Source organism: Pezoporus flaviventris, unplaced genomic scaffold, assembly GCF_033815535.1.
Source record: "Pezoporus flaviventris isolate CSIRO_AGI_PZ_B2104156 unplaced genomic scaffold, CSIRO_AGI_Pfla_v1 ptg000132l, whole genome shotgun sequence".
NCBI classification, from domain to species: domain Eukaryota; kingdom Metazoa; phylum Chordata; class Aves; order Psittaciformes; family Psittacidae; genus Pezoporus; species Pezoporus flaviventris.
The window spans coordinates 1,364,622-1,382,656 of NW_026892680.1; the positions used below are offsets into that span (position 1 = coordinate 1,364,622).

Consider the following 18,035-nt stretch of genomic DNA (forward strand, 5'->3'; position numbering starts at 1 on the left):
TGCTCACCCGGCTCCGACCCCTGCCACGGGCAGGGACATTTCCCACTGGAGCAGGTTGAAAGCTGGGAGTTTCGCCCGGCGGCAGCAGCTGAAGCAGAGGTTTAGTTCTGCTACACAGCATCAAAGCAGTGAGCTTTGGGCAGCCTCCAGTGCCAAAGCTGACACCCTGCAGCACACACTGCTGACCTCCTTGCCTCCGTTGTTTTTACATCACCTCCTCTCCGGTGTGCTAGCACACTTCAGCATCCTCCGCGTGACTCACACACACCCCACACGGGATTCCTCACACCACCCCTTGGGCTTGCGAGTCCCTAAAGCACCCCGCAGTGGTGTGCCCAGATGCCGGCACTGACCTGAGCTCGGCGGTCCTTGACTGGGGCTCTTTCCTTCCAGGATCCCGTGCTAAAGACAAGCTGGGCCCACCCAAGATAAGAATATGCAAAGCAGCTCTTACACTTGGTGCAAAGATCTGTAGGAGAAACGTTGAAGCTGCTATGAGTAAACTACGGAAAGAAACATCCATGCGTGAAACAGGAAGAAATAATGTGAGCCTTAACGTAAGCCTCCTGTTCCTGTAGCAGCCTGCAGCATGATTAATAACATAGGTATTGATCCATTTCAGATCAAAGTCACATTATGGGCAAACGAATGGTACAGGCTCCATCCCTGGTGGGGTTCAAGGCCAGGTGGGGCAGAGCCGTGGGAGATATGGTCTAGCGTGGGGTGTCCCTGCCCATGGCAGCGGGTTGGAACTGGGTGACCTTATGGTCCTTTCCAACCCAAACTGTTCTATGGGAACTAGCCCAATACAGCTAAATGAAAGCTACACCTGACTCGGGCATCAGGAGCTGAGCTGACTCTCCCAGAACAGAACCAGGCAGCGCTGTTTCTCCTGCCCATTGCTGGCCTCGGGGTAAAATCAGTAACAACAAACCCCTTCTCCCTCCTATTGGAAATAACTGCCCCGAGTCTGAAGGACACAGCTCCGTGGGGCTTCGGAGGGCTTTCCAATGGAAGAGCTCCCAGTGGCAGCAATGTTGGCTGCCCAAACCAACAACTGACACTGCAACACTTCCTAGGAGCCACAAGTCACGAGCAGCCGGAGATGAAGATGCGTTACTCACACACAGACTTGCATCAGGCACTACATGATGGAGACTTTTGCCTCGGCAATACCTGTTTGCAGCGTTCTTACCGTGGGACTCTTCCCACCTTTGTTTGAACGTAGCCCAGAAGGGAAACCACCTCCACTCCTTCCCATCCTTCTGAACACCCAGAAAGAACAAAATGACACGGATTCATGGCAAGGAGAGATGCTTTCCCAAAGCCAACGTGGCTCCAAGGCTTCCCATGACCGGCAAGCACCCTTCCTGTGTGCCTGTCCCTCGGGTTGCGTTGAAGCAGTCCCATTCAACCTGAAGCAGCTACCTGAGGAGGTGGACAGGCACACGGAGACGTGCTGGCTGTGCAGGCAGAGGTGGGGTTGGCATGAGCACCTGGAAGCATTCCCTCAGCAGGCAGGCCTTGGGAACACCTGAATCCAGTGCTGCTCCCATGAATCACGGAGTGATAGGATCAGCTGGGTTGGAAAAGACCTTTGAGATCATCGAGTCCAACCTTTACCCCAGGACTGCCAGGGCCACCACTAAACCATGTCCTCTACGCAGGGCCGTACAGGACTGCGGCACGCTCACCATAAGGGACTGAGGAACTGAACAGCTCAGTGGATGCCTCCTTAAGAAAGCTCTCCTTTAATGCCAGCGGAGATACGCAGAGCACCATTCTGCTCCCGCTGGCAGGCAGGACTGGCCAGGTAACAGCCCTGCCTCACCAGAAGCAGAGCAGATTTCAGTGTGAAAACATGAACCACAGAATCCCAGACTGGTGTGGGTTGGAAAGGACCTTAAGATCATCCAGTTCCAACCCCCTGCCATGGAAGATCACACCAGCAGCCCCACAAAGATGAAGCCCCCCATTATCTCTTATCAGAGAATGCCTCCCTTATCCTGCTCATGGACAAAAATCATGCAGCTGCTGGATCAGTTTAAAGGCCCCTTCCCCTTTTGCTTCGCAGTAAATGGAAGTTACCGTAAACCCACTTTCTCTGTACAGCAGATGCCAAGCTTTCAAGCAGATTCCAGACCAGATCCTTGTAACCGATGTGGGGAGATGGGAGACTGGACAGAATGCAAGGTGGACAGAAACCTGGCTGGGTTTTCAGGCTCAGAGGGTAGCAATGAACAGTTGGAACCCCAACAGTTACAAGTGGCATTTCCCAGGGGCTTATATTCAAGCCAAAACTGTTTAATACTGCTGCACTGGATATATACTCAATAATCTCAACAGTGGAATGGAAACACAGAGCCACTGCTGCTGCCACAGGCAATTACTAGCAAGGAACATAAAAGGAGAGTCCAGGGCAGAAGCGAGGCAGACTGCATACTGAGCTGATGGGAACAGGACTCTATACTGGGAGGAGATAAGAGATAAGCTCCCCTGGGGCAATTTCATCTTCCAGAAAGGGAAATGGCTGGGATTTTGTGCTGAAGGTACTTGCACAGCAGGATGAGCATCTGGCTTCTCCTCTACGCATCCAGGTCATGAAGGAAATTATCACAGTGATGCTGCTTCTAACCAGAACACCAAGTCATGTAGCATAAAGTAAGATGCACTTAAAGGAAGATGCCAGGGCTGGACCACGGGAGCTGCTGGGGCTTCACGTCAAACGCCAAAGGGCAGAAAAGGGTCTGTGCAGCTGCATGTGCACTGTCCCTGTCCCAGTAGAAGTTGTTAACCGTATCACGCAGCAGCACACTGAGCCCTTCGGTCCAGGCTGTTCCCAGTGGCAGAGTGGGAAACGAGGCAGGAATTTTACTTGCTTAATCACCAGCATGAAGACTGCTGTGAGGAGATAGGAAGAAGCTGTAGGGAACTGGGGGAGAGCTGAGAATCCATGAGCACTTCACCTCAGCCAACAAACCCCCCTCAGCATTACAGACGAAGTAGGTAAAAGAGCTGTGGGAGCACAGGTCAGAAGGCAGGAGGTGTTGCCTTGGTTAGGTATTTCCACCACAGTAAAAGTGAGCTTCCTATGGCAGCTTGGGGGGGGGAACCACAAAGTCCAAACACAGCAGAGACATCAGTGATGTGAACCTCACCCCTCATCCCTTTAAAAAGTGCAATTTACAATCCTTTAAGACCACGACTGGAACTCTCTGGTAGAGGTCAAGAAAGGTTTAGCTGACTGAAGCAAATGACACTAATAATATAATCACCTTATATTTCTAGCCAGGGAACTGCAGATGTTGCACATCCAGGTATTGCTGTGAGCTTGTGATTAACAAGGTGACACACACGAAGGACCGAGCTCAGCAAAACCCGAAAAGCAACATTTAACAAATGCCTATTGAATGTCAACACCAAAAGCATTCCCCCTTGACGCTTTCGGCTTTGTTTTGTGTTCTGTTATGATGGGAACGTTGTGGGGGTTTGGGGTTGGGTTTTTTCCTCCCCCCAAACATGTAACACATTCTAGATCGTACACACAATCCATACATAGTAAAGTTATAGCCAATTTATTACAGATATTATTTCCCTGATACTGAAACAGTGTTATATATAAATATTTCTACATTAATATAAATACATGCAAAACAAATCAGAAAATAGAAGTCTTGAGTAAAGAATGACTAAATTGCAAAAAAATGATTAACTTGTGTACTTCGCAGTTACTTATGGTCATCCTTTTACCAACCTACTCAACCTTGCAGTCTCTGACTCTGATCCCAGAGGAAGACAAGAAACAGTCCTTCTTGCTGTCAGCGTTTTGCTTTGCACAGAGGAATCTGTCAGTCTCACCAGTTACCTTTTTAATACTATGCTTACAGGAAAAGAGTTCTTCAATGCAGTTACACATTACTTGAAACTGTGGCACACAGCTTAGGAAGCGAGACTCTCTGCAAAGGAATAGTAACATCACCAAAGAAGTGGGATTTCTAAGTACCATGCACAGAAAACTGTTGATACACCAACCAGCTTCAGTAGGGGAAGGCAGAGATGAAGCATTAATGTCATTTTTTTCCTGCAACTTCCGCACGTCTCTTTATGGAAAGAGACAGCAACACATACATGATTCGATCTACAACAGGTAGAGGAGCCTGTACCGGTTTTAAGAAAAGGAAATCAACGTTGGCCAAGTTTCTTTATTTCATACTTCACATCTTCACTCAATACTGGTACTGAACGTTTGAAAAAGTGTCCTGTACACCATGGAGATACAAAATTGATCGGAAGCATTAAGTCTGTAAAAATAGAAACAATTCAGTCGGACCAAGAGGATCCGAAGACGTGGCGGACAGGTCAGGGGTTGCTTAGCTGGGCTGGAGACGGGAGTCAGAAAGTAAGACTCGACTAAAAAGAACCACAGGTTATCAAGGAAACAGAACTATGGAAGTTCAGGTTTCACTCATTCGTCAGAAGATAGGAGAGAGGAAGGTAATGGGCTTCATTTTCAATCCGTAAGCAGAATGTCGCTTTTTAGAGACACCTCGGCGGTCTGATTACATACAGCTAGAAAACCTCACTGCCTTCAGGCACCCTCAGATCAAGTGCAAATCTGCGCAGTTATAGAATATATTTATAAAATATACTATATGCAAACATCTTTACAGAGCTTTAAATCAAGCCAGAAAGTAAATATACTTGATGGGACAACAGAAAAAAAAACCCATGAGTCTACGCAAAAATGGGGGCAGTGTGACTGTGGCCCTTCCAAAGCCAGAGGAAACCATTCCGTTTGTCTGCAACAAAAAGGAGATGGGATTTGCACCTTAAAAGTTGACTGTCGCCAAAAATGATGAAAACAGCCTCTGTGCTCCTGCAAGTTAACATGAAATGAGCAGATTCACATAAACTACGTGACATTTCACGTATCGTCATTATCTGAAAATACCCTCTAAAACACAATGTCAACCCTTGAATACCAATAACCAATCGCGGAATTGAAGGTGAAGGGGTTTCCCGGCTACATTCGTATGACAAACCACATCAGTCTAAGGAGTGCAATGCTCTGGAAACAGCTTTAAGTTAAATTATTTTACTTGTAAAAGCTAGTGTTAGGGGTTTGTTTTTTTTAGTTTAAAACCAACCTTGAAGCAAAAAAAGCCTCAAGAGTCCAAATGGCAAAATCATTTTAGGTACACCGAGTGAAAGAGTGAATTATCCACTGATGCAGACAGAAACATCCATTTGCTACATTATTTGCTTCCTTACTTCATTCCATTGCATGTACACACAGCTTAAGTATTAAAATGCAGAGTAATAAATAAAACGGCTCAGATTACTAGCAAGGGGCAAAACACAATCCAGAGTTGTGCTCTATCTGGTTTCTGCTTCAGCAGTCTTTTTCTCTTGCAGTTTATAAGAAAAATCATTGTCAGACTTCCAAAAAGAGTCATTCTTTTCTTTTGTGTGTATCAGAAACTCAAGTTTGGTTGCCCGGGTTTATAACCCACGGCATTTCTGTGAAGGAAGCACAGTGCAAATTATACGACTAATAAAATTTGCTTACATAGAAAGTTTACTTGATGAACGTTAACTGGTATCTTTATGAAATACATTGTAAAACAAAGATTAAATAACAGGACTGGGCTCGCGGGTGGTTTTTGTCCCTCCTCAGACATTTTTTTTCCTAATCCCTCTTCTGAAAAGCTTACTGAGCTACAAAAAGCTTAATAAAGTTCCAGTCTTCAGCAGGTAACCATTATAAATGCTGCCAGTCGATGCCGACGAGCGTCTGGTTTGCTTCCTGTGCATGTCCAATCTCCTCTGTGATACTGTGCTGCTGCCACAGTTTTTGAATCTTTTTAAATCGTTCTTTGCACAGATGTAAGGGATTCCCACGTCTGAAAAGGAGAGGGTAAGTTACGAGGAACGAGAAAACACGGCAGCCAAGCGCAAACCCTCACGTGCGACATGTTAAATATTAGATAACCCTTTCGAACGTCACAAGTATTTAGATACCCCTTTAACAGTATTCTCTTGTCAGAGGAAATCAGCAGATACTTGGATCAGGAAACTGGAGTGCTACTGTGTCTGGTCCCCACCCTCAAGTGCTCAACAGTCCCCTCCAGCCTCTGGGGATCTCACATCCAGCCCACACGAGCCTTGTCCAGAGGTTTTCAGCTATCTCTCCATGCTGAACCAGTTCAGATTCCATGATTTTCACACCAGTTTCAGGAGTAGCATTAATAGCATCAAACCCCCAACTACTCCCAGAGGAAGCAGCGACAGCAGTCAAGACAAAGGACTCCCACATTAAATAAACTAATCTTATAGTATTTTCACTTGGTATTAAGTTAACGCAGGTGATGCAAATAAATGCACTATATACAAGTAAGATTTTCAGCCTTGATTTCTAGGCAACCTCAGGACAACTGCTTATAACGTGGGAATGATCTTCCATAGTTTTAACTTCGAAGCACACATTAGCACTAAAATGTTTGAAGATGCTGGATGCAGCAGCCACCTCAAAACATAACATTACCCATGTAATTAAAATCAAAAGGTAGCATAGAAAGTGTATGTTACAAACCAGAGGGTTTCAGAACTCCTGTCTTTAAAAGATGTATTTGTTAGAACACTTACCTGAGTCCCTGGTCTGTCTCTCCATAATCATCAAGATAAGGAGGAGGATAAAAGCAGCCCTTTGTTTTTCCAGCTAAAAATAGCACCTGACATTCTCGTACTCTAGAGAAACACAGAGGAGATTTGGGGTATTGACTTTTAGGTGAACAGTTTCCCGCAGTTTGCAGATACTCCTTTTCCAGCTCTACTTTCATTCTGTACAATCCGCAGGTACACGTTTTTAAGGGCACTTCTTTTAAACTAAAGATGTTATTCTCTTCCTATTGTCACTCCTCAAGTAGCAGTTACAGACAAGGTAGGTTCACGCCATATTATCCGCACTCTACGTAAAGTACTCAACACAAGAGAACAGAATAATTTCACTCCTCACTAAATCTTTGCCAAAGGAAACCCAGACATTTTCTAACCTTTCGCTTTCTGCGGAAGACAACCAAAATGAATGCTCACGTTTTCAACAGCAGCACCAACAAGAAAATTCAGGTGTTTGCCTTCAGCATTTTGTAATACTTGAGTGCAAATAAATGCACAGAGAAAACCAATCCACTTTAAAATAAAGTATCAGAGAAAATCTGAATTTCAAAGAAACAACCTTGTATCACAGCACAAGGAAGATAAACACCCTAGCTTTTAGGCAACCCTGCTGTTAGCAAACCACCACCTTTACAAACCACTCCTGCTATCACATCCATAGAACTACTGATTTCATTCCTACACACACCCCACCTAACCCAGCAATGTAAGTAGAGGTGCTCACTTCCTTACCTAAGGAATATGCCCACTCCAGACCCACAAGCGTACGTGTGTGCAGTACAGGCTCCAACATCTTCTCCTTCTAGTTCAGTTTGACAGCAGTAACTCTGAGAACATAGCATGGTCCCACACACAAGGCACAATGTTGGGGCTCTGCTTTTATCACCACCTGATTTCGGACATCTTTTGTTAAGTGAAAAATAAAAGAAAAGAACACAAATACTTTGTAAGTATTAAGTTCTGGATGGTAAAAAGATTTAAATCTACTTTTGAACACTTATGCTGTTAACTTTTAAGCAAGTCCTTGCAGTTTCTGCTGCACTGAACTAACACATAACACAGCAGTTCTGCTGGAAGCCACGACAACCGGTATGTGCCATTGACTTTCTGAGCCTCTAAACAGCTTTGAAGGCTTTCAGGTTAGAGGGTTCCCAGCTCGCCCAAAGGAGCAGAAGACTTTAGGGCTCCTCACTAGAATTGCATACAACTTACGAGAAATTGGACGCTTGGTTAATGAGGCAGCTGTAGTCATCCGGAAGGTCTATTAATTTGTTGGATTCTCTTGCATAGCTAGAATAAAGCAAGCAAATTAACTACTCACACGTCAGTGAATAATACACAGCGCTATCAAACTCATTCAATGTTTTCCTGACTCATCTAAACAGCATCTGGGAACAATTACATCTTTAAAGTTTTCCTCTTCTCTGCCATTCACAGAGTAAAAGGGCAGCACGTGAAGAAGGAACGCCACTCCTGTTTCTTAGTCACAGTTTTCATGGGTTTATATGACAGGCAGAAAGTCAGAAAAATACCTGCGTCGGATGTATGCTTTTAGCAGAGCCCACGAGGAGGTCATTAGATCAGTTAAACCACTGAGTATTTGTTCTGCTCCCTTATCAGCCTGCTTTTTATTTCCTTGGGTGACATGGCCTAGCGTTAGCTGTCCCTGCCCCTGGCAGGGGTTTGGAACTGGACGATCTTCAGGTCCTTTCCAACCCAAACCATTCTAGGATTCTGTTTTCCTTTTGCCACTAATATCGAATGGAAAATAGCTTGACTGTCAAGTTCAGAGAACTTGTGTCCTGAAGAGCATAAAATATTCATGTACTGAAACGGATCTATTTAATGCCAAATATTTATATCTGTAGAAATAACAGTTAAAAGTTAACTTTTTGGCAGATGCCATACGCTAAATTTTAATAATCTTCAATTCTAGGAATAACACAAATTTGACTGTGACCTGTAAATAGAGGTTTGTAACAATGCTCAACAACAGACTGAGAGGAAAACAAAATCACTGTCAAGTTAAACCATCCTGGGAAGAGTAGTTAAGAAAAGGAGCACATGGCAAGAAATGGCAACAATCACACAACAGGAAATCAGTTCTGCTCTTCTTACTGTATAGGAACGTCTGTTAACAGCCTGGTATTTAACAGATGAAGTGATTAATCCTTATTTGTGTCACTTTGCCTTACTGTATTTACAACACAAAGACTGACTTTGTGTATTCGGCAGAGGACATTAAAATACAGGGATATGTTTTCTGATGACAGCACTGTCAACCTCCATTTACAATTATTTGGATAATTGATAACCACTGTTTTTACTCAACCTTCACAAAGAAAAACACCTCAGACGCTCTTCTACACCCACTAAGCATTAAATGCTTTCTGAATCCAAAAGAATCGCTTAGCACATAGAAATGCAGGAAAAGCAAATCTTCCTTTTAGCAACTGATGCAGTGTTTTCACTGAACAATCTGGACTCTTTTATAAGAGAGTTTAAAAAGCTCTTCAATGCCTGGTATGTAGATGTCTTTTAGCAACAGCATCTCTTTTGAATTAGAAGGTACAAACCTAATATAGGAAGCATGAAAAGAAATGTCATAGCCTCTGATGACTGCAGATTGGTCTAGATAAAACTGTAATATTTAACTTTGCCTTTTAAATATTTCACTTTTCTTACAGGATTCCTCAAATCTCTTTGCTTATCCCCTAGCATCTTTGTCATTCAATAAACCAGAAGTGATACTGTGCTATTATAAGAAACCTTTAAAAGAACCATTTGGAGAAAACTGCAGCATTGAAGTTTCCTCCTTGTCTCTGCTTAAAATGTGTCCATGTTTACCTGATAGCATGTCTCTCGCCTTCCAGATACCTTTTTACTTCATTGTTACTGCACCAACTACAAGAAAGACAAAAATTAGCTTTTAACTTCAATAGATGCTACTTTCCAAAGCCAAAGAAGCCACAAATCCACGGTACATCTACTCCATAATCTCTACAACCAGAAGGATTGCTTTCAAAACACTTCTTTCACAATTGCTTTTCAAATTCCACAATTCACATCTAGATATGAACTCCCGGGAGAATACTTCCATGACTCTTGTGCAGGATTCCTTGTATCATTAAAGCTAAGTATCTAAACAAGACTTACCTTTCTATTAATGTGTTCAGAATCTCACTGTTTTCTTGAAAAAGGCAGGTGAGGTTGTTTGGCAAGGAAAGATAGCTACATAAGTGTTCAAACTGGTTTGTTCCATTGACTGCAAGAAAAAGCATACTTATCATTACATCTTCTTAAATGGTATTATCTACAATGAATGAAATATAGCTCTAAGTAATGGGACACCTATCCTTTTCTTGGTTTTTAATTGACTGTATTCCTTCCCCCAAAAAGTGGAATAAAGTATAAAAGTGGTAGTAAAGGCACCAGACAGCCAGCTGCTTGTAACAAAAGGCAACTTTCCTCAAACTTTTCCCCCTAAGCCTGTTCTTCATGTCATAGACAAATCACAACAGAGGTTTCAATGGCCTTTACTACTTATTTGTATGCCTCTTGTTCTAATGTCAAGTGCTTTGCGCTCCTTGGAGACTGTAACACAGAGACAGGCAGCCTGTGACATTGCCAATGCCTGCAATGCCAAACTCTACTAAAATATGTAGGACACAACCACCAGATTGCCATAATTCATAGCAGTCTGTTGGTTTGACTCCCCGGGCCTCTGCTCTCCCAGCTTTCAGGACAAAGACTACCAGTACCTCCTTCCATGGCACAGCCATTTTTGCTCCTGAATAACCAAGTGAATTACAATACAAGCTGTGCCTGCTTCCCTCTCATGCCCGTGTGAATTGCCATTTTGCAACCCCCAGTAAAACATCAGAGAAGAGCAACACAGGCCAGTTGTGGGATCAGTGGGTCCTGGGGCGGGAAATGGGAAGGAAAAGCTAAACACCCACTGCCATGGCCACCGTCAGGATGTCCCTCAGTGGTGGGGATCGGCAGGGCCATCCAAACCCCTGGGACCTGAGGACTGTAGACGTGAAGCAAAGCCTTCCTCTTCCCCTTTCCTATAGCCAACTCTCTACAGGCCTTTCGACCTGCTGTCTGGAAGTACCTATGCACTTTGGCCCTCATCTTTAGAGTACCCATAACATAAAGAACTCAGGTGGTCACTACTGGTCCAGACAATGAACTTGAGAAACCTTGTTTCAAGGAAAATGTCAAGGAAACATCCTACAAGAAGATCCAAGTCAAAAAGACACTCCTGACAAGAGCTGTCTCATGTTAGCTCAGCACCAACCACACTGTTTTCAGCATGGGAGTCCTGAAGCAGCGTGAACCCACTTATTATTAGCATCTTCAGGTTTATACTCTATCCCTACATACACCATACGTGTATGTTACTAACATCAATTATTTGGGGTGTAATGTTATTTGGGGTGTAATGTAACATAGTATTTTTATAGAGAGACTTAGGTTGTTGGTGGATGCTGATTCAAACGAAACCAATGCAAGCAGAAACATATCTCATTTCAAAACAGTGATCAACAGATTTGAAATAAATGAAATGCCACTTCTTAAGAGAAAAGCACCACTTTCTGTTTTAAATAATCTAGAATGGCGTTTGCCTCTATATTAAAAAGACATTTTTAAATGGAAGCAATATTTTCTTCACTTTTTCATTATGCAGACATGACTCTGCACTGGTCACAAGCTCACACTCATTCACTCAACATCTCAGAAAAGAGAGTATAAATGTAATTTATTTGTATTGAAAAGCTGATTTAACACAAAACAGATACTACCTTGAATTTCTGAGGGTGCTGGGACTCCATTTAAGTAATGGAAAAACAAAGCAGAACATCTCAGGAAAGGCATGATTCCAGCTTTTAGATTCCTCCACAGGTGCCAGCCTGAGGAAATTTCTTTCAAGGCACTTAAGAGAACACAATAAAAAAACCATGTCACTTTGAGAGCTGTATTTAGTAAGTCTTCAGTCATATTTCATATTGAATTACTGATTTTCAACTGACGTAAGCATTATACCAAGTGTTTATTTCACAGCTGACTCCGAGACAAAGAACAAAATAGAGATCCCTAAACCCAAAACCAACTGGGTCAGTAAACGAAGGGAAATCGTGCACAGACATTTCAGATCCCACCAAGTTTTCTGTACACGGACACTGTCAATTCCAGACACTACACATCTGCAAGCTGACCAGAAAAACTGTTCCAGAGCATAATGCTCACGAGCAGGTTTCTTCATGAACACAGGAACTGATAGAAATAGTTACTTCAAAAGAAGTTACTTCTAGAAGTAGGGGATAAGGAACCAGGTGCATGAATTCCCAAGTTAAACTTCTCATTTTTGACAGCATTAGTGTATGGAATTCGGTCAGTAGTTACTGTTGAGTTCAGGAGAGAGAGAGAGCATTATGAAATGTTAACATTGCACTTTTACCTTCCTGTACACTGGCAAAGAAACTTATACAGTGTAAGCACAGCTACTTCCTCTTCACTGTTAGTGTTTTCTTGATCCATGCCATTCTCTTCTGAAGGAGAAAGCAGTAATAAGCAAGTTACTTCATATAGAAGTGTTTCTACACCAAGAATGTATTTCCTCAAGTTTTGAGAAAAAGGCCAAAACAAAGTGAATCGTTCCAGTGGGCTACAATACGATGTATTGGAAAGAGGTTTTCAGCTCACATCTTACGTGGTAAGTTTATGCAACTGTCAACATCACACTGGTCCTGGTTTACATTTTGAATCAACTGGGATTCTTAATACACCTGGCTTGGAGTTCTTTGCTTTTGGCACACCATACCTTATCCAGTTCCTCCTACCAGGAGATACATGGATTACTTTGCTGAGTGCAATTTATGCATCACACAATGCCTAAGCCAACTCTTTGCAATACTACATTGCTACATGACTTGGAAAGCTAGGATTCACGATTAGCTATGCTCCAAAATACCTGCAGTGGTAAGCAATAAAGACAGAAGACTGAACTTTCACAATCAGTATTTTGTGACTATAAACTGCACAGATTTGCCAATAGCACCCTCGCGTTTCCCAAGTCAGAACTGAGGAATCATTTCCCTGAAAGTTGAAAGAAAGTGGCATTACCTGTTGATGAGGTAAGTAAAATTTGTATTATGTGTGCCATCGTGACAAGATGAAACAGGTGAAGATCTCCAGTGCCAAGACTAACCCCTGAAAATTCCTGACAGTGTATGGCAGGGAAAGAGAGCACCAAGCTTACCTGCAAAAGAAAACAAGCAAGCTGGAATATGCCTTTTCTTGTTGAATCTACCTATTTCCTCTGCTCGTGCTGCAGTACCCCTAAGGCTACTTCTGAAGTTAAATAACCAGCCACAATTTAAGGGAACAACGAGTAACTATATCAGGGGGCTCTGGGGGTGGCATTGAGTTTTGGTTGGTTTTGGTTTGCTTTTGTTGTTGCTGCTGTTTTGTTCGGGTTCAGTGGTTTGGTGGGAGGGCTGGGTTTGGGTTTTTCTTTTGCTTTGACAATCAGAGAGTACACATTCTTCCTCATTATCCCCCTTTATATTTATAGGTAAGAGTACTTGAAATGAAAAAGAGTCTTTGAATTCTATGAAGTAGTGAAAAAACACCAAACCCCTGAACAGTTTGAAAGGTTCCTAACCCAGAGTAAAGAGGAAGTTTCCAATTAAATTCTTACATAGTGCCTACTGGATCAAAGCATTCTTACTGTACCTGATGGAATACTTACCAATAAGTGAAACATGTCGATATCAAGTATGCAAGGAAGACTTCCATTTTTTTCATTAGGCACCAGTGCTGAGTATTGGAGAGAGAAAAATAAACTTATTAATTGAACATTTAGATATTAAAAGGTTTTAGGGCACTTCAGTTATAAAACAAGAGCGATCTCCTTGGTTTATATGCTTTAAAGTACTTGAAATACAAATGTGCCCCTTTGGGCCAGAAAGTCATGAATTCAAGAGGTTTTCAATATTACTGGAAAAGACTTTTGCCTACTTAACTATAACGTATTGAAATGAAACAAACCCAAAGTAACTATCACAAAACAAATGCTGCCAGTCACTGCTCCCATAGTGACTTCTCTTTCATCGCTTTGGCTTCTAGTGGGAGATAAAATGAGATAGTATCTCAAGCTCGGACCCAGAGAGCTTGTGACTAAACAAGGTTCATGCCTCGTGTAACTCATCTGTGTGACAGTCTCTTAAATTCATTATTTTATCCCTAATTAAGAGCTAGGTATCAGTCTCTCCATCTCTCTCGCATTCACATTCGCAGTAGCCACAAAGTATTAACCAAAGCACAAAACAGAAATTCATAAATCCCAAGGCCATCTAAAAGCAAACCTGAACTGCCTTGCAAACATTACAACGTATTTAAGGTAACAATCAAGGAACGGCTGCAAGTACAATCTGATTTACAACACACGAGCAAAAGTGCAGTTACGAGAATAGCTTTACAATACAGAATGCAAACATCAAGCTGCCAAGTTTAAAAACACTACCACAGTAAACAACGGTCCCATCACAAGGACTTCAAAATGCTTCAGTTGCAGACTGCTGCCTTGCTGGCCAAAAACTTAAGCTGTGATATCTTGAAGCTGCTTCTATCAGCAGACATACCGCCACCACTCTGATTTCAAATGCTTTCACTTCTGTAAGCAGGGAGCCACAGAACTCAAACCAGAGGTGTGAAAAAAGCTTCTATCAAAAAAGTGACCAGAGCAATGGACTTCCAAAACTCAACTTTTCTTCCCTAAGTTATCTTTATGTATCCTTCATAGAATAGTGGCTGATTGAAGGCTAATATTTTTCCTTGCTCCTAGGCTTGAAAAATACACTAGCAAACACTAGTGAAAATACCAGCTCTTGGTTTATTACTTAAAACCAGTGCATAAAACAACCTTCTTGTAATCATGACTAACGACATTCCATAAGCATTCTTCTGTATCTCCTTGTAGAAAACAGCATAAGGTGGTGAACTTACATGCTAAGAGAGTACAAAAGTGACCCTGTACTGCTGAAAGAGATGAAACTGTCCAGTGAGCTGCTGCAAATCTTGTTAATGACTTAAGGCAGTCATCCTTTAAAAACAAAGAGACACGGCCACAGTTAATGAAGTTCCTCAATATGAAAAGGTTGTCTGACTTACAGCATTTGAGCAGACCCCTCAAACCACTCCCATCAGCTACAGTTGAGTGTCTAAGTACATGACAGACATTTATGTTTATGCAAATACACAAGTTCCCTTCAGTATTCTTATCTTGACTGTTACCATGAGAAACTATGAATTTCCAGCAAAATAACTCAAAATATAATGGCTTTGCTAGATTTGATTGTTAAGTTGATAAATAATCAGATACTGATTGATTAAACACTGGTATCCAACAAATAAAATTATCACATAACAGGAACATAAAATTTAGATATTCCGCATTAAAGCGGCATAATTCCCTCTTTTTTTTTTTCCACTGATTCAGAGAGGAATTGCTGCTTGATCCTCACCTGTCGACAAGGTAAGTGACCAAACAGTGGTTTATCTTCATCAGCTAAAATCCGCTCTGGAAAAAACCAAACCCACAATATATTTCAGCAGTGTGAACTTCACCAAATGCCAAAGTTCAGATAGAAAGGAGCAAAATGAACACATTAATACCGATAGCCTGTATCGTGTAAGCACAGCTTCCCCAACACATTATAGGTACACGTGGATCTTCTTCATTTGGATGAACCTTCAAGCCTACTTTGTATGTTGCTGTACCAAAAGTTGTCAACATCTCTTTTATGCTCTCAGAATAAGGATTCCTGGAATGAAGAAGACAGTATTACTAATCCATTGTTTTCTCCATTGGCAGCACAGAACTTTTAATAATGAGCATTTACCCCAGAGCTGAACACCTGGATTTTTCAAGTTTGAGAACTCCAGTACCTTTGCTTGGATCTGGGATTCTGTAACCTCTTTCCTGTGACAGATACACTCCCCAACTACTGTTTGATTATTTGATTGGAATGGATCTCATTTTTTAGTATTAAAAAGATCCAGTCTTCAAAGATAATATAGTTAAGGCTAAAGTAAAAGCATGGGGTGTGACTGGTCCTCAGTCACATCCCCTACCTGAGGAAGGGTAGGCTCAAGCACGAACACCCCACAACAGCTGAAATTACATATTAACATACTCTCCATCTCATAGTCTTCAGGTTTTACTTGTGGCGCTGAGCTCTAAAAGGGCTCTTTCATCCGGTTACAAGTAACACGGAAACAAAGCTTGATCCTGATGTCTATACAACTGCAGCATCTTTGTATATCCACTTACCACATTAACCTCTGAAATTCTACTGCATTATTTACTGCTTGTGGGTTGGACTTCAATATTATCATAATAATGGGATCAACTTTTCTAATTAAAGCAAAAGCCATATATTTTCCTTAATTATTGAGACCTTATAGCAGAGGAGTCACACTCTGTTTTCATGTTACCATTTCATGATTCATTTCTTATTATTTATTAAGATGGAAATACATACTTGGGTTTGAAATCTGGTCTAAATCCTTCAGGTAATTGCAGCTGATCCATTTTTTCTGAATGACCAGAACTGCCTGTGCAAACAAGAAGTAATAAACCACAGATTATTCGGCTATATGTACTCACTGCAGTATAAAAAGGTGCAGGAGGATATAGGCATGAACTGAAATGCCAAGCTGCTCTGACCACTTTCACAACCATCTCACAACTCCACTGTGGTAGAATCACAATACTTGGTCTTTTCCATGAATATTGTAACTGTCTCACATACAGAGATACACATTTCTTCAGACTTACTTGCACCGCCTTCATCTCGAAGTAAATGCAGCGCTTTTATTTGCTGGGATATTGTTTTGATCCACTGAGTTAGGTTTGGTTGGCTTGAAAAGTTTAACCTGTCCAAGAATATACAAAAACAGAACACATACATGAGTTAAAAACAAACTATAAGCTGAATGAGTATTTCACAGGCATCCCATGCTCTTGGGTTTCTCAACCATCTCTGCTGCGCTGCTTCTCTATGTTCAGCTCTTCTCCTGCAGGTCTTATGCTTTACTCTCCCTTCATGCTCTAAATTCCATACTATTGAACAACCAAGTCAAGTCCATAAGCCAAAATAAGGAAGCAGGCAATCCATTCGAGATTATCAAAACAGAAGATAATAAACACCTCGAAAGGGTGTTTTGGGGTGTGGGATTTTGGTTTTCACATTTTTTGAGGACATCTCTAAAGCCAACAGACCTGTTAAACAAAACCCTCGGTGGAGGAAGCAGAGGAATAACGGTGTTGCTTAAGCATTCACAAAGCGGGCAAAGGAATTCACCGTTTTCTACATCGTAACTTGTGTGTACTCGTAATCTTTGTTGCCTTCGTTGCTCTTTTGCTTGGACAGCATCGAAATACCTTTTAGAAAAGAGCAAGATATTAGTGGCAAATTATAAAAGCGTTAACACACAGATGAATAAATTCCCATGAAGGCCCTCTTTTGCCTTTCCCAGATATACATGAAGGAATTATTGGAAGGAGAAAGTTCTACCCTGTGTCTGATAAAAGTATTGCTAACTGCAGAGTATCCTCAGGTTTTGGCAGCCAAAATCTCCCAAAGCGCTGAAGGTCACTGAGCTGTTAGGTCTCAGCTACAGCAATTTCCATTTACGATAATAAGGGTAAGGGGAAGAGGTGAAAAGAAAGTTGAAAGTTCTCAGTTTCACATAAAGGTTTAAGGGAGATGCCAGGAGCATTATCACTGTGCTTATTCCATTACATGCCACAAGAGAGCACTAACTGGAAGAAATGGTGGCTGATCTCCAAATCTATACGAAAAGGAACTGGATTCACTGCTTTGTTAAACCTAACTGCTATTCCTCCAAGATGGTTTAGAGCACGCCTGACAATGACCCAAAACTGGACTGAATACAGGCACCTAAGGACATTTTCAGGAGTTCACGGCAACCACACAGGACTGTACGTGGGCTACACAAGAAGATGCAAAACACACCTTCAGCGAGGAGTGCTACCAAAGACCACGAACCTGTGCATGGTTATGGCCACAGAACCTCTGGGAGCTCCTAACAACCTTCACACCCATGGCAGAATCTGAAACCAGGCACTGAAGAGCCATGCCAAGGACCAAAGCAAAGGCCTAATCAAAGTCGAGAGGCTTGAGTGGTTTGTATTTTTCACATGGTATTGGCATCATGTAGCACTAACCACGTTTATCCCCCTCCAAAAATCAAAGAATAAAAATAACTAAAAAAGGCTTATAAGAAAAAGACTAAGAAGAAAAGATAAAATTGGGTTTATGTTGAAG

General features: G+C 42.0%; 1 protein-coding gene across 9 annotated transcripts in view; it reads right to left on the reverse strand.

Moving 5' to 3' along the window:
* Positions 1 to 3,559: 3,559 nt before the first annotated feature.
* UBR2 (ubiquitin protein ligase E3 component n-recognin 2) overlaps positions 3,560 to 18,035 on the reverse strand; it is a 55,912-nt gene continuing 41,436 nt past the window's right edge. For 3 of the 9 annotated variants that reach the window (XM_061478846.1, XM_061478839.1, XM_061478841.1), the window contains 16 exons: positions 16,967 to 17,128; positions 16,523 to 16,620; positions 16,227 to 16,299; positions 15,358 to 15,506; positions 15,207 to 15,262; positions 14,689 to 14,785; positions 13,433 to 13,500; positions 12,805 to 12,940; positions 12,140 to 12,230; positions 11,484 to 11,614; positions 9,832 to 9,940; positions 9,523 to 9,579; positions 7,888 to 7,965; positions 7,408 to 7,578; positions 6,646 to 6,747; positions 3,560 to 5,903 (listed from right to left, as the gene is read on the reverse strand). In XM_061478846.1, coding sequence (XP_061334830.1) covers positions 5,762 to 5,903; positions 6,646 to 6,747; positions 7,408 to 7,578; positions 7,888 to 7,965; positions 9,523 to 9,579; positions 9,832 to 9,940; positions 11,484 to 11,614; positions 12,140 to 12,230; positions 12,805 to 12,940; positions 13,433 to 13,500; positions 14,689 to 14,785; positions 15,207 to 15,262; positions 15,358 to 15,506; positions 16,227 to 16,299; positions 16,523 to 16,620; positions 16,967 to 17,128 — 1,720 coding nt within the window. In that variant the 3' untranslated portion in view covers positions 3,560 to 5,761. Of the gene's footprint in view, positions 5,904 to 6,645; positions 6,748 to 7,407; positions 7,579 to 7,887; positions 7,966 to 9,522; positions 9,580 to 9,831; positions 9,941 to 11,483; positions 11,615 to 12,139; positions 12,231 to 12,804; positions 12,941 to 13,432; positions 13,501 to 14,688; positions 14,786 to 15,206; positions 15,263 to 15,357; positions 15,507 to 16,226; positions 16,300 to 16,518; positions 16,621 to 16,966; positions 17,129 to 18,035 lie in introns of those variants that run through there. The other 6 variants (XM_061478840.1, XM_061478842.1, XM_061478844.1 and 3 more) reach the window with 5 other exon arrangements.